Here is a 22,538-nt window from a genome sequence, read left to right as displayed (position 1 = left end):
GGGACCCGGAGGGGAAGCTCGCCGCCTCTATCTTGGGGTGGTCCGGTCGATTGCGCTGTATGGCGCCCCTGTGTGGTACCCCAATATGGCGGCTAGCCGTCGCTTAAGAACGCTTTAAAGAGCGCCCAGCGGGGGCTGATTGTCCGGGCCGCACGGGGATACCGGACCATCTTCACTATGGCGGCAATGCTAGTGGCCGGGGTGCTCCCGTGGATGCTTGAGGTGCGTGTGTACGCAGATGCGTACCCAGAAAAATGCGTGCGCCGTTGGGACCTGCGGCGGTGCCCTGGACACCAAAAGAACAGGAATCGTGGCGCCTCAACGCGAGGCGACGTGCTGTCGAGGATTGGAGCGAGAGTCTCTCCCTAGATGGGCCGGGCTCTCGTGCCGTCGGGCCAGTTTTGAAGGAATGGGTGGGCCAATGGCGCTTTGGACCCCTCACGTTCAGGCTGGTGCAGATGCTCACCGGGCATGGTTGCTTTGATGAGTACCTGCATCGAATAGGTAGAGAACCCACCAGGATGTGCCACTATTGCAAGGTTCGGGTAGACTCAGCGGATCACACCTTGCTGGAGTGTCCAGCATGGGAGGTTGACCGTCAGGTCTTACTCCGGGCCCTGGGAATTAATGAGGCGGACTTCTCCCTGGAGAGCATGGTGAGTGCCATGCTCGAAGGGGAGGAGAAATGGGGAGCCGCGCCCTCCATTTGTGAGTTTATTATCTCACAGAAGGAGAGCGACGAGAGAAGGAGGGAGTCGGTTCCGAACGCCGCTCTCTCAAAAAAGAAGCGACCGGGGAGAAGAGCCCGGGTATATGCCCGGGTCTCGTAACCCCGCCAAGTCACGGGCTGGAGGGACGAACGGGCGAGATGTGCCTGGCCCTTCAGCTCGAGACTGCTGAGAGCTGCAGGGATCGGGCGTGGGGGCGCTCAATCCCATTGCACGCAGTTTCATTGCAGGAGAGACCGTTGCGTGGTGGTCCCGCAACGGTCTCCAGATACGACGGCTTCCTCCCACTTTTTGGGAGGAGGAGAGGGGCTCGGGGGGCGACCCGTTGAAGAATGCCTTGCAACCCCGGAGCGCCCTCCACGTCTCACGTGAAAGTGGACCACCATAGGTTTCAGCCGGTAAGAATGCGGGATAACCGTTTTCCTCTCCCCCGGGAGAGAAGGGTATTCATGAAAATTTTCCTATGTAAAAAAAGGGATGCGTCAAATCTCAAGATTTTTTACAAATTTTGCAAAGCTTCACGACGCGAATTAAAAATTGCACGCAAATGTGGTTTACACATTTACAGCATTCAAAAGCGTAAATCTTTACTTTAAATTTGCGTTATTGTTGAGCGTTGTATGATTTTTTTTTTACAGAATTACGCAACACTGAAGAAAAAATGGCCTTGTTTGCTTCAATGTTGAATAATTCAATGAATAAAAATCATATAACGCTCAACAAAAACACAAATTAAAGGTAAAGATTCACGCTTTCGAACGCTGTAAACGGCAATTTTGTAGAATTTTTTTTTCACGCCGTGGAGCTTTGCAAAGTTCGTAAAAAATATCCGATAAATGTCAAAATCTTATAAAAATTTTACCAAGTTGTACAGCACGAAATAAAAAGCGCACACAAATGCAGTTACAATATTTGAAAGCGTAAATTTTTACTTTTAATTTGAGTTTTTGTTGAGCTTTGTACAATTTTTTTTACTGAGTTATTTAGCATTGAAGAAACAATAGTTCCTTTTCTTAATGTTGAATAAATTGGTGAATAAAAATTGTACAAAGATCAACAAGTACGCAAATTAAAGATAACGATTCACACTTTCAAATATTGTTAACTGCATTTGTGTGTGATTTTCAATTCTCGTTAAATAAACTCGCAAAATTTGTAGTAAATTTTGCCGCATCTTTATTTTTATCCGTATAGCTCCGTAAAAAATTAGTATATGTTTTCAAAGTCAATATTAAAAGTGTATGTAGAAACGTTAAGGTATTAAATGAGTTTTGAAATATTTGATTTATCATTTCTGTTGATTTATCATGTTACACTCTTTTTTGGAGAGTAACTGTAAGTGATCCTTTAATTTTGCTGTTCCACGCTCACTCAATTTTTACTGAAATTTAAATGAACTTCGTGAAAAAGAATAGTGAAACGATCTTTTTGGGCTCTTTTTAAAGGATGAAGCTTTTTGATTACCCAAGTTAATTTTTTTTTTTAAATTTGTTTACATTAGGAAATGAAGTAGGAACTTCAAAAAAAATTTTAAGGAATCAAAAATTTTATAAATTAAAACAAATTTATGGAAGTACAAATTTTTTGCTATTCAAATTAATATGAAATTGAAAATTAAAGAAACCGTTTAAAATAATTTATTAAATATACAATTATTTATGATATTTTTAATGTTTCATTGCATTGTGAAAAATTTTTCATAAAATTGAATATGCCGCCGGGATTAGCGTAACCTAAGGTACACAAGGAGGTTACACGGTCGGATTTGTACCTTGCGCGCTCGCGCACGCGTCCGTGTGTGTGTGTGTGTGTGTGTGTGTGTGTGTGTGTGTGTGTGTGTGTGTGTGTGTGTGTGCGCACGTGTATTTGTATATGTGTTTAAAAACGTATATTGCCTCCTTGTTGCTTTATAACTTCTTTGCATCGATCTTGCATATTGATACATTGACGCATCAATTCTTGGAGGATATTGTATCCATAATTATCGAAGTTCATGTGTCAATGTTGCTAATGTTACAGGTGGTCTTTCCAAATTTTGCAATTGTTATCCAAAAATATCCCACAGATTTTCGATGGGATTAAAATCTGGACTCATTGGTGGATGGTCAAGGGTCGAGATGTTATTTGACCCGAGAAAATGGCGTATGAAGACAAGCATTGTCCTACATCAACAAAAACCTTCTTACAATTCTATCATTTATTGGGAACAATTGCGGACATAAGACTTCTACAATGTATTGTTTGGAATTTAATCCTGGCGGCGGTATTACTACTAATTTAGTATGGTGGAAAAATGATATTCTTGTCTATATCATTACTGAGCCACCATGGAAAGCTCTTACTCGAGCTACATTATTAATGGTATCGAGTATTGCGACGATGCCAAATTTGATGACGACGATCATTTTCGTAGAGGTAAAATCGTGATTCGTCCGTGAATAACACGCAACTCCATTGTTTTTTGGTCCAGTTTACGTGCGTCTATGCGTAAATTAAACGCGATAATGATTCAATGTTAACGCTGGAACTCTTGCACGACTTCTTGACTGGAGACCGGATTCGTGAATTCTTCGGTGGATTATGTCGATACTTACATCACTCTCAAGAATATCACCCACATCATCACGTACTTGTCGAGCAATTACTCTCGAATTATGCAATGTAAACTGCTCAATTATTCTATCTTCCGTCCTCGATGTTACTCGCCTACGCGCCTTTTCTTTGTCGTCTACGAAAATGTTGTGTCTCCTGGTTCGAGTCCATGTGCGATTTACGCTAGATTGGGTTATACCCAGGAATCTCTCTACATACCGCTGATTGTTACCTTCCTGGAGAAGAATAACAATTTGCGCGGCTTGTATTTCTCTAATCGGTCTTTGAGGCATCGGAAAATTTTTTCACTACACGTGTCTGCTCGATAATAAAACTGACCAAACAATTTTAACACGATTTTATAATAATGAATTGTGTACGTAAGCCAGTTGCAAAATGGCAATATAGCGTCCCATTTGCTGGCTTGTACATCGAGAAGTTGTGTGCATTGCCACTGTTGCACAATAACACTGCCGGCGGCATATTCGATATTTTTATAAAAAATTTTTCACAAAGCAATGAAACATTAAAAATATCGTAGATAATTTTTTACTTAATAAATCATTTTAAACGGTTTCTTTAATTTTCAACTTCATGTTAATTTGACTGACAAAAAATTTGTAACTCCGTAAATTTGTCTTAATTTATAAAATTTTTGATTTCTTAAGATCTTTTTTGAATTTCCTACTTCATTTCCTAATGTAAAAAAATTTTTGAAAAAAATGAACTCGGGTAATCAAAAGGCGTCACCCTTTGAAATGAGCCCAGAAAGATGGTTTCACTATTCTTTTTCACGAAGTTTATTTGAACTTCAGTAAAAATTGAGTGAGCGTAGAACAGCAAAATTAAAAGATCACCTACAGTTACTCTCCAAAAAAAAGTGTATCATGATAAATTAAATGTTTCAAAACTCATTTTATACTTTAACATTTTTACATACACTTTTAATATTGACTTTGAAAACACATACTGATTTTTACAAAGCTATACGGATAAAAATAAAGATGCGGCAAAATTTATTACAAATTTTGCGAGTTTATTTGACGTGAATTAAAAATTACACACAAATGCAATTTACAGCGTTCGAAAGCGTGAATCTTTATCTTTAATTTGCGTACTTGTTAATCGTTGTACGATTTTTATTCACCGATATTTATTCAACATCGAAAAAAGGAACCATTTTGCTTCACTGCTGAATAACTTCGTGAAAAAGAATTGTACAAAGCTCAACAAAAACTCAAATTAAAAATAAAAGTTCACGCTTTTAAATATTGTAAATTGTATTTGTGTGCGATTTTTTTTTGCGCTGTACAACTTGGTAAAATTTTTATAAGATTTTGACATTTGTCGGATTTTGTTTACAAACTTTGCAAAGCTTCACGGCGTGAAATAAAAATTCTAAAAAATTGCAGTTTATAGCATTCAAAAGCGTGAATCTTTACTTTTAATTTGCCTTTTTGTTGAGCGTTGTACGATTTTCATTCACTAAATTATTCAACATTGAAGCAAAAAAAGCTATTTGTGCTTCAATGTTGCGTAACTCAATAAAACAAAATTGCACAATACTCAACAAAAACGTAAATTAAAGAGAAAAATTTATGCTTTTGAATGCTGTAAACCGCATTTGCTTGCAATTTTTATTTTGCGTCGTGGAGCTTTGCAAAGTTTGTAAAAAATTTTGAGATTTGCTGCATTCCCATTTGAACCCGCGTAACTTCCTAAACAATCTGTAAATCATTCAACTACTTATCAATCTCAAAACTAGAGATTTCAAGCTTTAAAATGCTTTTTTTAAAATTTTTTTACGATCACTTTTAACAAAGTTACTCTCTTTTGAATTACACCTATTTTTTGGAGTCAGAATAGGTGATCCCTTAATTTTGCTGTTGAGTGTATATACCGCTTATTACCGACATTTACATAAAGTATCTTTAAATTGGCGTTGCAGGATCTCAAAAACTTTTTTTAGAAATGAAATACGCGTAAAAAGTAGAAGTGCTCACATCGATTTTATAAGAAAGTCGAACAAAAATTTAATAAATTATTAAAAATTTACTTATAGCCGTCACCTAAGGTTAACATTAGTTTAATACAGAAGTTGTGTATCTCGTACGTAGGGACTTAAATTAGAAGAATATGATTACGAAATAATTCTCAAAGCTGGTAAAAGAAATAAGAACGCCGATGCCTTGAGTCGAAATCCGATCCAAGCAGACGAGCAGATAAACACGATAAAAGACGACGACGAAGAAGAAGAAGGAGACGAAGAAGATGGAGAAGAACTAAAAGATTACTCCGAAGACGAAAAGAAGAAAATACTATATGAATACCACAATGCCCTCTTGGAGGACATCAGGGAGTAAAAAGAACTCTCAAGCGACTTAAATTAAAACATCAATGGCACGAAATGAAAAAATATATAAACACATATATCGCAAAATGCAAATATTGTCAAAAAAATAAATTAAGGCAGAAAACTGAAATGTCGTTAGTAATAAAGGATACGGCCAAGAAGCCATTCGAGAAATGTGCGTTGGATATAGTGGGACCATTAACAGTCACTACATCCGGACATAAATACGCACTAATATTTCAAAACAACTTAACGAAATTCAGCAAGGCAATTGCATTAGTAAACCAAGAGGCAAATACCATAGCAAAAGAATTTGTAACAAAAATCATGCTTGAGCACAGAATACCCGAAAAAATTTTAACAGACCAGGGTACGAATTTTACAAGTGAAATTTTTAAGAACACGTGTAAACTCTTAAAAATTGAAAAAATTCAGACGACCGCTTATCACCCAAAAACAAATGGAGCATTAGAGCGATTGCACAGAATGTTAGCAGAATACCTAAGGCATTAAATTAATGAAGATCAAACAAATTGGGATGAGTGTTTACCGTACGCGATGTTCACATACAATACCACACCCCACACAGCTACAGGTTTCACGCCATTTAAATTATTATATAGATATCGGGCAACCATGCCTATGGCGTTAACAAAACTCAACTGCCGAAACAAGGATATACATACGACGATTATGCACAAGAAGTACGAGAACAAATAAGAGCCACAAATCAAGTGGCAAGAGAGAAATTAAAAGAAGAAAAACAAAAAGCAAAGCTCCAATTCGACAAGAAAACCAATGAAGAAAATTTTTGAGTAGGAGACCAAGTATTATTATTTGACAAAATATTACGAAGAGGAAGATCGAGGAAACTCGACTCTCAATGGACAGGGCCGTACACTGTGATCAAGAGACACAGTGACGTAAACTATACGATAAAGAAGGACCGAAAAGAATTACGCGTACACGCGAACAGACTGAAATTATTCATCGAAAATTAACAAACGCAAGAAATGAAAAAATAAATATATTTATATATACGCAAAGAATATAAAATATACAAGACATAAGCACAAACGAATAGTAAGAAAGTAATAAAATAATAATGAAAAACAATAACAAATAAAAATATAAATATTCAAATAATAGAAGGAGAGAAATAAATAATAATAGAATAACATAAATAAGAGTAAAATAAAGAAAATAAATAAAAACTCACCAATACGAAAATAATCCAATGACTCCAAATAAATTCCGAATTAAGGTAAAAGTCAAAAGTCACTTAACTACATTAACACTAAAAATACGAAGACTTCTATACAAAAAAGGAACACACAAAAATGTTACTGCTCCCCTTCCTCAGAAAGCTCCGCAGCAAACTCCAGATTACCAAAAAAGGGATCGAGGGCAGCGATATTCTCCCACTCGTCATCGGAGAGAATAAATAAATCAAATTCATTAAAGGCTCGGGAGTCAACGAGGTCGTCCAAGGCCTCATCAAGGATCTCGCCCAATGCGACGATCTCCTTATCCACAGCCGGTCCCTCCAGTTCAATTTCTTCCGGAATCTTGACCCCTTCCTCCGGAATTTTGGCGCCAAAATGGAGCTCTAAAAGCTCCGGATCAATCTCATAAATGCCCTCGAAATCGCCGGTGGCCGGCGACTCATCCATCTCTTCAAGAGCAGGCGGCACTAAGAAATACATTTTTTTTTACGCGAACAGTCTGACGACCAAATAAAGACTGAGAAAAAATTAACAAGCAAAAGGCAGCAAGAGTTAGCAAAGTCAAAAGACATCAAGTGTAGAAACCTGACATCGGAAGATACAAAGAGAAGGAAAGGGAAAAATAAAATATAGCAAAACGAAAGAAAGCTCATCATCTTCCCCAAAAAATGCACGAAATCGATGCTCAAAATCAACGTCATCAATAAAATCCATTACGAGGACCGGACCGAGATCCTCGAAATCGAAATCATTCTTAGGAGAGGATAAATGCCCTCATGCTCCCAAAATGGGAAAATCGGCGAATAAAAATACATAATTGAACACTTAATTATACCGACAGTCGAAAAAAGACTGTCGGCCGAATAAAAAATCAAAACCGACATAGTCAAAGCTGAGAATAAAATTTTGCCGAATAAAATATAATTATCAAAAGAGATGATAACATGAAATAAAAACCCTGATGCTTACAGGTGTTGTATTGCGTGGAACAACGTCGTGAGAACAAAACTAAAGACCGCACCAACCGAAGGAGCAGAAAATCAACCGTAAGAGATAGAAAGATTCGTCCACTAGGAATATATTTTAAAATAATAGGAAATCTTCACAAATTAGAATCAACTTGAAAAATAGTGATCCGATAGATACCACATTGTTAACAAATCGATTGGAACAACTAAGACAATATTTACAAAAAACAAAAAGTATGTGCCACTTTTTTGCAGTCGTGAATAAAGATACATGTCAAAATCTATACAAGATTACAAAAGATGAATATAAAGAAATAAATAAAGAACTAATCAAAATAAATTCCATGTGCGAATCGTCAGAAATAAGAAAAAGAGGCCTAGTTGACGGAATAGGCATGATAGCCAAGTCTTTATTTGGCATAATGGATTCAAACGACGAAAAAATGATTAACGAACAATTAACCGCATTACACGACGAACAACAAAAGGCACAACGTGCAGTAAAAAATCAAATCAAAATACTGCAACAAACAATAGCTCATATTGACAATAAGAAATAATACAAAGAAACGAAAATCTTCTCGCAAACGCAACAAAAAATTTAAGGGAACAATTAATAGTCAATGAACGTCAAAGTAATATTCACGAACATTTTATCACAATCAACGCGATCGTAACAGATTTAAACCGCGACATAAAAGATACACTAGATTATTTAACCATAATAAAACAAGGAATCCTACATCCTAGATTAACACCAATAAAAAATATAACCGAAAATCTAAAAGAAGCAAGCTTACAATTGCCGGAAGGACTCTACTTCCCATTCCGCATTAATAAAAATAAATGGTCCGAGATAGAAAAAGTAATGAATATAAGCGCGTATTGCGACACTAAAAATATATCCTCGATATTTGTTCGCGATCAAACCAACGTTAACACACTTGTATATTTTTATTGCGTCCTGTAGATTTAAGTTTCAAAATTCAAGCTGTTACTTTCATTATTTCTTGTGTGTACAATCGATTATCTCGACCAGCTTCAGTGCTATTATTTGCTTGTGTATACGGAGTCGAGTGTTCGGTCGCTCCGTTCTCTATCACGCGCTAACAGCGAGGACAACTCGGCGGGAAGATCGTGACAAAATATTGATATTCTTCTCCTAAGACGCTGGCCACGGTCATCTTGTTAGACCAGTCAGCCAATTAGACGATTTCCTGCGGAAAGATCTTTCCCCCGAATTGTTCCCGTCGATCGGTCGCTCTGCCGAAGATCTCGCCGCTCCACCAGACTCTCAGAGTGATTCGACCGAGAACGATCGCAGTTAAAATCGCGCCGCAACGATCCGTGAGATTGACAATTGATAGACTACTGACCGACGCTGGTCGGAACTTGTGTGTGAAAGCCAAAGACAAATTTGTTAACGCCAGTGGTGGCTTGCATAGTGAGACAATTTGACAAATAAAGGTCTTTCGTGAATTTTGGGCAGCGGACCTATTGAGTCTTTCTTTCAATCTCAATCCTCGCGCCTTTAAATTTCGCACGCTCGCGGAGCAGCTGATCGCGGTCGATCCTCGTCGCGCCTCTCGGCTCACTCGACCGCTGTCGCGCTCAGCGGCAGGACAACGGCAAGCTGCGCATTACTTAAATTACGCGTCTCACTCGCGCTCACTCGAGCTCGCCCGGCAAACTCAAGTTCGCGCACGTTCTCTCTTGGCAACGTGCAGTCGCGAACAATATTAGAATTTCGGTTAATATCACATCTAAAATATAGAATATTAAATATAATTACGTTACCTGTACCGGAAAACAAAAATATATCTACGATCATCGAGATAAGGAGGATTTTTTTATTTTTTTTTTTATTGTATAACTCATTAGAAATATTGTCTGAAAATTTCAAGTTATTCCGAGCAAACTGCCGGAGATACGGGTGGTTAGGAGAGCGTACTTGTTAGCCCTCAGTGAATTGCGAGTATTTGTTTTTACCAAAATTATTTATTTCAAGGCACGAAAACGTGGTACATCGAGACTTAGAGTGTAAGTAAGTGTGTGTGTGAACGGTTGCTTGTGTAAGAGTCGCGTAAGCGATCTAAGAGAGGGCGCGCAGTCTCTATTCAACGTGGCGAGGTCGCGTACGCGCAAATTAAATTTTATACCTGAACAAATTATGCAATATAAAACAGACAAAATTAAATAAATTATTAATCAATAGTTATCTAGCCTTACCAATCCCTCCCGCCTTGAAAGGCTCCCTTTCAAACCTTATCGCGTGTTGGGTATGTGTTATGTTGTGTGAATTTATGTGTCAACCTATACAGTCTTCATAAGGTAGAGGGCATAAATTCCTTGCTGCTCTCTTGAATTTCCCACTGGCCGTTTGTACCGTAACGACACGAACGACGTTGTCGCTAGCTGGATGGACCTCAGTAACTCTTCCCAGAGCCCACTGCAAAGGCGGCACATTATCTTCCTTCAACAAGACTAGGACCCCTGGTTACAAATTCTCTCTGCCATTTATCCACTTGTTCCTGCGTTACTACTCCACTAGGTACTCTCTTTGCCAACGTCGCTAAAAATCTTGACGAACCTTTTGTAAATGTTGCCAAATCTTTAGTCTGTTATCTGGCTCTTGTAAATGGTCTCTTTCCACTGGTTGTGATAAACGTTCTCCAATCAAGAAATGCGATGGAGTTAGGACTGACAAGTCTTTAACGTCGCTGGATATAGGAGTAAGCGACCTCGAATTCAAAACAGCTTCAATTCCTACCAGTAAAGTGTAGCACTCTTCAAATGTCAATGTGAGTCCTTTGGTCACGACGTAGAAATGTTTCTTCATGCTCTTTATGTTTGACTCCCAGAGTCCTCCGAAATTGGGTACTGTCGGTGGTATAAAGTACCACTCGATCCTTTGATTGGCGAGCTCCGCCTGTATTACTTCATTCTGCCCTCGCAAGAAATCGTAGATCTCACGAAGCTCCCTTTCTGCTCCGACAAAGTTTGTCGCATTGTCTGAATGTAATTGCGAACAAATACCTCTGCGCCCTGTGAACCGAGGCAAAGCAGCCAAAAATGATTCAGTCGTTAGATCTGTCACTAATTCAAGGTGCACTGCTTTAGTGTGGAAGCAGATGAACAATGCTATGTAGGCCTTGGAACTATGCACTCTCCCACGACGCCTACTCTCCTTGATCTTGATATGGCCGGCATAATCCACTCCGGTTATGGCAAAGGGACGAACGTAATTAGCGACTCTTGCCTCAGGCAAATTGCCCATTTTGACCTGCAGGCTACTTGGTCGCCATCGAAAACAATGTACACAAGAGCGGGTTATCTTCCGAGCCACCTTTCTTCCCGAAAGAACCCAGTATTTCTGTCGAACTGATGCCAACAACTGCTCTGCTCCACAGTGATGTAAACGCACGTGTTCATCTTTGAAAATTAATCTGGTAACGTGATGCTTCGATGGCAACACGATCGGATGCTTCGCTTCCTCCGTTAGCCTTGAATGCTGCAACCGATCTCCAACACATATGAGATCTCTGCTGTCTAAGAAAGGATCCAATGCTGCTAGTTGACTGTTATCTTTGACTGGTTGACCTTTTTGTAAATCTCTGTATTCTTGAGCGAAGGCTTCCCTCTGAACTACTTTCACAACTGCTGTTTCTGCTTTTGTAAGCTCTGCTACTGTCAATGCTCCGGTTTCGACCTTTGAGTTATGTCGAGCTCCAAATCGATAACAATATGCAACAATTCGAAACAGCCGCTTGAATGTTGAGACTGAAGGTAACACTTCTGAGGCTTGGATCGTTGTCACGAAACTGACTACAGTTTTCTTCTCTGGTAACTCCCTCACGCTGCTTGGTTGCTCAGGCCATGAATTCTCTTCTTGCAGCCACCACGGGCCATGCCACCATAATCGATTAGTCTGTAGTTCTTCAATCGTTGTTCCCTTGGATAAAATATCCGCAGGATTTTCTGCTGACGGCACATGATGCCAAACGTATTGCGATCCAAGAATTTGTATTTGCGAAACCCTGTTCGCTACAAATGTTTTTAAGGTGCTAGGGCACGTGCGAATCCAACCTAACACAATGGTTGAGCCGCTCCAAAATCGTACGTCTGCTATTTTATTTCCAAGAGCTTCCTGCACTGTCTTGTACAGCTTAGCTAGCAACAATGCGGCACACAATTCTAACTTAGCGATTGTTATGATCTTCAACGGGGCTACTCTCGACTTGGCGCAGAGCAGCTGCGATTGAAGTTTACCATCTAAAGTGCGAGTCACTGCATACAGACATGCTCCGTACGCACGCTCCAATGCATCACTGAAGCCATGTTTGATGATTCTTGATGTGGTACCCCTGTCTTTACTCTGACGAGGTATCTTCAAATCGCGGAGCTGACCCCACGATGCTTGATAATTTTTTCATTTACTATGAAGTTCTTGCGGCAGGCTTTCATCCCATTGCAAGTTGAGCGTCCACAATTGTTGCATCATGATTTTTGCAACGATCATGACAGGCCCAAGTAATCCTAATGGATCGTATGTTTGTGAGATTTCAGAAAGTACGCTGCGTTTCGTTATACGACTTGATGTCGTCTCTCTCGCGTTGTATTGTAGAACATCCTCTCGATGGTTCCATAAAACTCCTAATGTTTTCAACGGCGCATCCTTGTGTATTACTAGCAACTTTTCGGTTAGGCCTTCTTGCGCCAAATGCTTTAAAATTCGATTATCGTTGGATCGCCATTTGTTTAAGGGAAACTGACCCTTTGCCAGCAGATCAGTAAGCTGTCCTTGTAAGCTGATGGCCTCTTCCAATTTGTCGCTACCAGTTAGGACATCATCCATGTAGAAGTCCGATACTAACGCCCTTTGAGCCAATGGGAATTGATCGCCGTTCTCTTCTGCCAACTGCTTCAAGCAGCGCATCACCAAAAATGGAACGCACTTGGTTCCGTATGTTACGGTGCTCAACGAAAATGCTTCCAATGACCCTTCTTCTTCCTTTCTCCAAAGGATAAGCTGCAGACTACGATCCGCTTTCGCAACAGTTATCTGACGAAACATCATAGCGATGTCACCTGTAATGACAAAATTGTAAATACAAAATCTTAAGAGAATATGTAACAACTCAGCCTGTAAATTAGGTCCAGCCATTAGCAAATCGTTTAATGAGTTGTTGTTGTCCGTCCTCGCGGAGGCATCGAATACAACTCTGAGTTTTGTCGTAATGTTGTCAGGTCTCAACACTGGTTGATGTGGAATAAAGCATGCATTTTTCTCTTCTATTGTGTTTAATGGCACTAACTCCATGTGGCCTTTCTGCAAATATTCGTCCATGAATTTTGTATATTCTCTCTTAAGGGAAGGCTGTCTTCGAAAACGACGTTCTAACGCACGAAATCTTCTAACTGCTTGCTGCCTTGACTCCCCTAGCACGACTCCTTCTTTTTTTGGTAGTCGCACAACAAATCTGCCTGTAATATCTCTTGTCGTAGTGCTTTTGAAATAATCTTCACAATAAGCTTCCGGACCACTAAGCTGTCTGCTCTCCGGTACCTCCTCTTGAGTTCAAAATCTCTCAAGACTTTCATTTAAGTTTTGATTTGTTACCAAACATGGTACTGAACCTGTCGAAGCTGTTTGCTCCCCGACAAATTCTCCACTGAAGACCCAACCGAGCTGAGTCTTTTGCCAGACAGGATGCCTTCTGCCGTTTGTAATTTGACCAACGCTTAATAAAGACCAGAACAGACCGCAACCTATTAGAATGTCTACCGGCCTTGGTTGATCAAATGAAGGATCCACCAATTTGAGGTTTTCTGGAATGCCGACGAGTTTCTTGTCAATCTTGAACAGAGGTATTCTCTCCGCTATTTTCTGGACCACCAAACATTTCAATGCGGCCTTGAACGCAGTATTCTGCGATTCTATCTGGATTTGAGCGGTCTGCTCTATTTTCGTTGTATTGCGCTCGAGGCTAGTAATACAAAACGATGTTGCCTTGCAAAGCAATTGCAATCTCCTTACCAAATCTTCCGTTATGAAGTGGGATTGTGATCCTGGATCCAACAGTGCGCGACAAGTCTGCCTTTTACCTTGTCCGTCCCAAATATACACTTGCGCTGTAGCCAAAACACCCTGAGCTGTTTTCCTTTGAGCGCTTCGATCTTGTTTGCGTTTTTGAATCTTGCTTGCCCCTTTGCACACAGTGCATAACAACCGCTTCCTTCTTTTCCGCAGGTTTATTCGGAGGTTCTTTTGATGAAGAATCTTCGTGTTCGAAGTGCAATAACGAGTTGTGGGGCTTTGAGCACTTACGACATTTTGATGCTCTACATTCTCTTGCGTAATGACCAGATTTAAAGCAATTTATGCATAACTGTTTTCCCTTAACAGCCGCGAGCCGATTTTGAACCGATAATTTTAGAAACTCCGAACAATTAAACAAACTATGAGATTCTTTACACATTGAACATGCATGTGACATTGTTGCCAGTGCTACTCTTTTGTCTATCTTTTTGTTTACATTAAATTTTGGAACTGACTCACGCCGGTTGCTATTAGTATCTAACATTTCCAAAGTACGACACCTCTCGTTGAGAAATTTGAGGAATTCGTCAATTGTAGGCATGTGATCCTGCTCTTGTTGTCCAATCTCTTCTTCCCAGGCTCGTTGAGACGAATAATCTAACTTGCTAAGAATATGATGATCGTATCCCATTGGTCCGTTGGCTGGCCTAAAACTTGTAAGGCCTTTAGATGCATGCGAAGATGCATAATAAACTGCTTGAGGGATACATGCTTATCTTTTGTTACCGCAGGGAACTCTAATAACTTCGATAAATGACTATTTATGATTAGTTTTTTGTTCTCGTAATGACTCTTCAGTAAGTCCCATGCAACAAGGTAATTTTCCGTTGACGTATTCAGTCCACTAATGACTTGCAACGCCTCGTCCTTCAATGTGCTTCGAAGGTACTGAAACTTCTGTACATCCGACAGCTTGCGATTATCATGAATCAAGGATTGAAACGCGTCCTTGAATAACATCCACTGATCGTATTCGCCTGCAAAGATAGGCAACTTCAATGTAGGTAATTTAATATTAATATTACCTTGCGATTCAATGTCTTACTGTACGCCCTGTCGTGCGTCTTGCAATAGCAGTGCTGCTGGTTGCGCAGCCGCCTGGGTCGCCGCTATTATCGCGCGAGCCTCATCCACTGCTCTGTAATATGCCCACTCGAAAATCTCTTGTTCTGCGAGTTCTTGTTGTGCTATTGCTTCCACATCTCCATCCTCTCCTGCCTTGAGGATTTCGATCTGCGTCTGATTCTCATTGAACGCGTGCCACAGCTCTTGCAGCTTGTCCAATCGCGCTTGTGCTTGCTCACAAGTTATTTCTTGATTTCCTGTCAGGAATTAATTGACTCGAGTTACCTGGCCTTTCAGTTGAGCGTGTGTGGCCTTCAACCTACTCATCTCTGTCCCAACTCTGCCATCTTGCCGTTATGCAATTCTACGATGCGAGGTTATGTAGCGGTTGCTACGATTCTGCTTGCGAATCCTCCAATGCTTTTACGAATTCCAGTGATTCCACTCGCGCCCCACGTTGGGCGCCAGAAAAATGATTAGGAGAGCGTACTTGTTAGCCCTCAGTGAATTGCGAGTATTTGTTTTTACCAAAATTATTTATTTCGAGGCACGAGTGAAAACGTGGTACATCGAGACTTAGAGTGTAAGTAAGTGTGTATGAACGGTTGCTTGTGTAAGAGTCGCGTAAGCGATCTAAGAGAGGGCGCGCAGTCTCTATTCAACGCGGCGAGGTCGCGTACGCGCAAATTAAATTTTATACCTGAACAAATTATGCAATATAAAACAGACAAAATTAAATGAATTATTAATCAATAGTTATCTAGCCTTACCAACGGGCATTTCAAGTTGCGCTCGGCTCGACTCGACCGTGAGCTCGACCATTCAAACGCGACAAGCCAATACCGAGTGACGTTTTATCAGCAATCAAGCCAACGTACGAAGACCTCAGTAAAGATGCGCTGTTAGAAATATGTCTAGGCGGCTTCACTCAAAACAACAACAAAAGTTTGCACCAGCTCATATAGAAAATCACGCCAAAAACAGTTTCAGCTGGTTCAAAAATCGTTCAAATGGCCGCCTATATCTCTTTTTGTACATTTAACCAAGGCACAGCAGCAATTTTAACATTCCTTGACGCGATGGATGTAAAACATAGACTGAATAGCCACGCGTATGCGTAAAATGAATACATGCATCGGGTCGCCATTGCGGAGAAAAGAGCGCAGGCTGTCACAAAAGAGGCAAGAATTTGTCTGCGACAGGAAGAAAAAAATGCCTTAGACAACGCAGCTGCTTCTGAGGATTGCCTTTATGGCCCTGGAATCGACGATTCCATGTAAGTTAAAAAAAATGTTTTTTTCTCAGTTTTATTCCTTTCAGAAACTTTAAGACGCGTTTTCTCAAAACTACTTTTTTGAAGTCGGTAGTTGAAATTTCTCGAAAACTCATGAACCGATCTACTTGAAATTTTGCACACGTCTTTTAGATATGTTTGACTAGTGATTGAACGAAGGATTTTTTTTTTCGTCATTTACAACTCAGTTTATAGGCCAATACATGGCCAAATTTAGTGCTAAAAAACACATCTTGTGCGACAAACGCTACCAAAAATTTTCAAGATTTTTTAAATTCCTTCGTTCAATCACTAGCTATACTCACGTACTAAAAGAAAAACTTTGGTTTTTTGCTTTCAGATAAAATTTGCTAGAAATATCGCAACTACCGCGAAGTTACTATTTCTGAGGTGCAGATGGTAAAGCTGCTGTCAACGGCTGAATTTTGAATATTTTTGGACCAAAATTTTTTGACATGTTGTTTATAATGTATACAAATACATGCAACATTTAACAATTATATTAGTCGTGTTGTCGATTTATGAAAAAATGGAGAAAAACTGCTTTTTTTGCTTACAAGACCCATGTAACCCCAATAGCGATAAGCTCCGAGCAATGTGCATACATAATACTTTCGCAGAATGATCTGCAAGCATGTAAGTTTACTAACACTGATTACTTATGCGAACAAAATTTCCAAATACAAAGAATAAATAATAACCTAATTTGCGAGGTAAACATATATATAAAAAATAAAATTCAAAAGGCAAATTGCGACATAAAGCAGATCATAACAAATAACATCATGTGGATTCCTCTAAAAAATTCACTTGCATGATTATACTCATCGCCAACAAAATAATATATTAATATAAATTGTAAAGACCACGGATAAATAATAAAAAAATAAATCAAGAGATTGAAAATACTGGTAAAATAAAACTAAAGAAATAATTGTGAAATTATAAGTCGTGAAATAATAGTAAAATTACCAAAAGTAATGAATAGAATCATATTTATCAGAATACAACATCTCACTACCAAGAGATAATTTAAATGTAAATGTAAATATATCTCAAGCAATACAAATACAGAAAATCAATAAAAAACATTAAGAATTAAAAAATTTACAGACAGAATTACAAGAATTGAATGATGACATGAATAAAAATAATAATACGTATTTTCAATCAAAACATTTTATTTATCCAATGGCAACTAGTGGCTCTACTATGATAGTAGTCACAATAATTATTATAGGCATAATAATATACATTATAAAGAAAAAGAAACGGAGGAACTCCGAGAAACATGTGACAATAGAATTGAAAGAAAACGACGACTCACAAGAACAAAAATCAATTTTTAAACGCAACAGAAGTGCACGTTTCTAACTTAATAATTTTGCCTTTTTAGAAAACTCCGTTTTTTTTCTAACAGGGGAAGGGTATTGTATACAGAAAAACTCCTTTCCTTCGTTTTTCTTTCACAACGGGGGAAGAGTGTTGTAGCCTAAGCTAACACCAGTGCATAGCAACAAAAAGCGATTTTGTTGCTATACATATATTCGTTAAACGCAAAAGCAACGGATTGTCTCTCGAAACTTCCTCTCGAAAGACGTGCAGAAAACGCGAGAGCTACCGAAAACGTGGATCATCTTTCGAGACTTCCTCTCGAAAGACGTGCAGAAAACGCGACAACGACGGAAGACAAGATAGTCTTTTGCCGGATGTCGCACCGCCGCCGCTTCAGCATGTAGCCGACCTGCACTTTAGCGTCAACAATATTGGAGGATATAAAGGGCTTCCGAATCGGGAAACGGCGGAGAATAATTTGAACAACCGCCAAAGCAATATCACGGCTGTGCGTAACTCATACGTCGAGCCGTGAAGGGATAGGAAGATAACACGCACCGCAGCCCGTCGTAACAGGGCATCTAAGTGTAAGCAACCATTGTATAAGAAGAAGTATCAAGAATAAATCTACATTATATTGCGACAAGAAAGGTGTTTCTTGATTGGCAACCCGTCTCAGCTGTCTCGTGAGTTCTAACTCTTCGGGGAAAAGCGAATCCTGAAATACCTAGCGACATGCCTGGACCACCACCGGGCACAACAGAGGAGAAGAGGGTAATATGGCACCCATTTTTATTTTATTGAATAATTTTGTTTATAATTAATATTTTCTATTAAAACTCGAACGATTACATTTGTTAGAGGGTTGTTGGACAAATTCTGAAAGTAATGAAATATTTATTATTTAGGATGTGATTATAAAAATCTAATGCACTGCATAATCGGTGGAAGAAAAAAAGTTGTTGTAATATGGCTATCTATAAAAATAATTAAAAAAAATTAGTTTAGTTTAAAAAAAAACAGTACCTTGTTACAAAATGATTTATTTTTGATTTTCCATTGTTTGGAATTTTCCTGATTTAGAATTTTCCTGCGTTCAAAGGCTTTAGAAATACCATTAGAAATTTCATAAAAAATATCATTTTATCCCTGTTTAATATTAAACAACAAGCATAAAATGATGTTTCTAATGTTTCTAAACACCGCTCTTTAGAATGACAATCGATTTATCGAAGAAATATTTCGGTATATAAATATTGCGTAAAAAACCATATTAATTTAATTCTATGTTATTGTTTTAACTTTGTATAATTCAAAATGTATACGGTTGAATAAAAAGTTAAACAACAAAAAAATACCATTGAGTGTATGTACCTTCGTGTGATAATACACTAAAATTTAAGAATAATGAGGAAATGTAAGTAATTAAAGATTAAAAGTGTACCTTCAAAAAATTTACAAGTGCTCAAAAGTAAAAATGCTTTATAATAATTGTCAGTTATTATGTATAGACATATTAACATCACTAAAAAAACGGCGGACTATTAAACGAATAACTCCATAAGCAATTATTAGAATACGTCACCTAATAACGGAAATAATAGGGGTAGCCATATTGTTGACAGTAGTCATAATACCCTCGTATATACAAGGTACTTTATTCCTTGCAGAGTACACTGCGGACCGCCGTTCCGTTTATAAAATTTAAACATTTTATTCCTCGCATTCTTTACAACGCACGAGAGAGAGAGAGAGAGAGAGAGAGAGAGAGAGAGAGAGAGAGACAGAGATATCACTCATCCATCCATACATCCACACTCATTTTCCGGACCTCCGTTTTCGCCGCATTTTCCTCTCTTCCTTCCACACTCTCATTCATACCCAACCACTCTCCTCCCTCCCTCATCTCCTCTAATCTCCTCATCCAAATCTCTCCCACCCCGCCCCCTGCCAAGACCTTATCTACTATCTCCTGCCATCCCTTTTCTATCCCCCAATTCGTGCATTTCTCCCATACATGCTCCCAAGTTTCCATTCTTCCTTTACATATCCTACACTTCCTTTCCTCATCCCCTTCCCAATATCTACTCCCCATCATTCCGTCTCCCAGCCTATACTTCGCCACTCTTTGCCATCTTTGCTTTTTCCATCCCTTCTTTAGGTACTCTGGCAACCCTACCTTTTACCCTACCATACCATATGTTAAATCTAGAGCCCCTAATTTTTTCCCATCTTTCCTCCTCCTGCCACCTACTCTCTCTTGCCACTATCTTTTCCTCCCTCAACTCTCCCTTCTCTCTCATCTTTTCTATCTCAATTAAGCTCCAGCTCTTCTCATAAAAATCTCTCTTTTCTTCTTCCCATTTACCCATCACTTTCCCTACCTTTGCCTTGTCTCTCATTTCCTCCAAACACAACCTTGCCAGCTCTCCTCCCCCTCCCTCTCCCAGTTTTTTTTCATAACTCCATGCCCTCAACCCTGCTCTACCCCTCAACTTTTTCCTCTGCATTTCCTCCCTTACCATGTATTCCGGCGTGTACCTCCCAACCCCAAAAACTCATTTCAAGAATCTGTCCTGTATCTTCCTTACCCTCTCTCTTTCTTTTCAGCTCCATATCTCCACTCCATATCCCATTACCGTCTAAACCAATCTATCAAACAACCATATCCTTCTCGACCAATCCTTTTTAAACTTCTTCTTGTCTATCTCCCGCACTTCTCTCATCACCACCGCTCCCTTGTTAACTCTCTTCTCTATATGTTCTTTCTGACCCCCATTTGCCATCATTACATACTCTAGATATTTTTATTTTCTCACTTCTTCTATCTCTCTTCCTTTCCATTTCCACACCTTTTTCTGTCTCTCGCCCCCCCTTCTATATCTTATTACCTTTGTCTTCTTCAAATTGATCTCTAATCCCTTCCGTTCTATATAACTCTCCAGTGCCTTCATTAGCCTTTTCATCCCTATCTCCTCTTCATAATATCCTCTTTACGTCTACTTATAATATGAATATTTTATATAATTAAAATTGTAACGGTTTGCGGTCTCGGAGTAACGGTGCGGAAATTCGGGATTGGTCCGCATAAGGCTCGTCGGTTGTTCAAGTGTTCGAAATGATTATACCCAATTGGTGAAAAACAAATGTAAAATGGTTTATCAAGCGATGCGGTTGCATCGCTACGCCAGGTCTAAAAAAAAAGTTTGTCAAAATTTGTCACTACGGCACTGGCATTGTCAAAGCGCTACCGCAGTAGCTTTATCTTAAATTTTCGCTTTACTCATTTTTTCCGTTTAATTAACTCAGATTTACTCGGAAACAAAGGTTATAATGAAAAAAGTTTTAATGATACTTTTATAACAACTTTTGGTATTTGTTCAGAATACCGGACCTCATCTCCGATTTTGACGAAATTAGGCTCATTCGACTCATTTTCACTTAAAATGAACAAATCCGGCAAAAAATGTCGGACTGCTCTGTAACCGAGATATCAATTGTTAAAGTTGACGATTATACAGGTTAAAAGACCTGTTATCTCTACGTAATGTTACGAACTGATCATGCGCTATGGTCATGTTTGCATGCTGGATGCAATGTTGTTAGACGGGCTTGGTTTTACGCGCATGCACGACTATAGTCAACGCTGTAACCGGTGTACCGAGAAACGGGTGCATGGCGGATTTGTCATATGATTAGTATAGATTAAAGTAAATATACATCGGTTTATTCACGTTACTTGCACTCAATATCTTTTTTTCGCACTCATTACAACAACTTTGTTGTTTTCTTCTCCTATATATCTCTTATTTGCTTGAATATGTATGTATGGTAATGCTTTATTTGATCCCCTTAAAGTTGCAAATCTTTTTATATACATGTTCCTTAATCTAATTTTATCACTATACTTAACTTCCCTTATTCTATCTTATTCCACTTCTTATCATCTATCGCTCCACCTACGCACACGCACACGCGGGGACTCCCGCTTTCAGAGCAAGTTTTCTTATTCTTTTTCCGCTTCTTCCCATTTATTTTTAAAATTCTCTTTTATCTACGATTCCACTTATTTACCTATAATCTCCTCTTAAGGCAACGCTCTTATTCTTTTTCTATCATTTCCCTTATTTAGTCATCCTCCATTTCTCCTCTCTTCATTTTTTTTCTCACTTTCTCTTTCTCTCTCTTTTTTCCTTTTTGTTTCTCCCATTCATTTCCCCTCTTTCTTTCTCACCATTCATTCCCTCTTGATTTTCTCACACCTCCCCCTACCGTCCTGTTTCTAGGCTGTCCCCCTCCATTTTTTCCCCTCTCTAAAATTCTCTAATTTTTTTAACCATTCTTCTCCCTTTCCCTCCTTTCCCAGCACCACCTCCACCTGCTTCTCACATACCTCCTTTGCTCCCAAACTTCCGCACTCCTTGCAAACATGTCTTCATATCTCTTTTCCTCCACACATCCTACATACTCTGTCCTCTTCTTTTCTCCAGTAAACCCCCTCCCTTAATAATAAATAATAATAATAAGTGACAAGAGGGCCAGAGCGTATGCCGCCGTCACTGCGACCTTTAAGATCTATTGTGACTATGCCCTTACTCAGGTTTGGGCCAGGTCTAGGCTCTTGTAGAAAGCCACGACCCGCCTAGGTTCTAAGTCCCTAATATGATCAGAGGTTACAAGTGCTTCCCCTAAGAATTTTTGTCTGCGGTGGCTGACGGCCAGACAGCTGCATATTATATATGCAGCCGTCTCGGCCGACTCCATACAAAATTGGCATCCATCGTCCTTAGCCTTGCCGATTATGCTGAGGTATCTGAGTTGGCAGTGTCCTGAGAGCAGGCCTACGAGGATAGCTAGATCCCCTTTGGTTAAAGACA

At 39.2% G+C, this 22,538-nt stretch overlaps 1 protein-coding gene across 1 annotated transcript; it reads right to left on the bottom strand.

The window, feature by feature from the left end:
- Nucleotides 1–9,072: 9,072 nt before the first annotated feature.
- Nucleotides 9,073–20,627, bottom strand: LOC105200633. Its single transcript, XM_039446189.1, has 9 exons — nucleotides 20,553–20,627; nucleotides 20,184–20,313; nucleotides 15,018–15,289; nucleotides 14,662–14,960; nucleotides 14,427–14,614; nucleotides 13,505–14,218; nucleotides 12,305–13,438; nucleotides 10,458–12,154; nucleotides 9,073–9,303 (listed from the first exon to the last, which is right to left on the bottom strand). Exons 1-9 carry the CDS (start codon nucleotides 20,625–20,627, stop codon nucleotides 9,073–9,075), a joined length of 4,740 nt encoding a protein of 1,579 aa, XP_039302123.1.
- Between the last annotated feature and the right edge of the window lie 1,911 nt (nucleotides 20,628–22,538).

Source organism: Solenopsis invicta, chromosome 2 (assembly GCF_016802725.1).
Source record: "Solenopsis invicta isolate M01_SB chromosome 2, UNIL_Sinv_3.0, whole genome shotgun sequence".
NCBI lineage: Eukaryota > Metazoa > Arthropoda > Insecta > Hymenoptera > Formicidae > Solenopsis > Solenopsis invicta.
This window is presented reverse-complemented; position numbering and strand designations above follow the sequence as displayed.

Bases quoted from the DNA above. Each gene is read 5' to 3' on its own strand.
- LOC105200633 (XM_039446189.1), bottom strand. From the start codon at position 20,627: ATGAAAAGGCTAATGAAGGCACTGGAGAGTTATATAGAACGGAAGGGA. The intron at 15,290-20,183 runs GTAAGGGAGGAA...AATTCCTGACAG, and splicing joins GGTACACGCCGGAATACATG to GAAATCAAGAAATAACTTGT. The intron at 14,961-15,017 runs GTACAGTAAGAC...CCTACATTGAAG, and splicing joins TGCAAGACGCACGACAGGGC to TTGCCTATCTTTGCAGGCGA.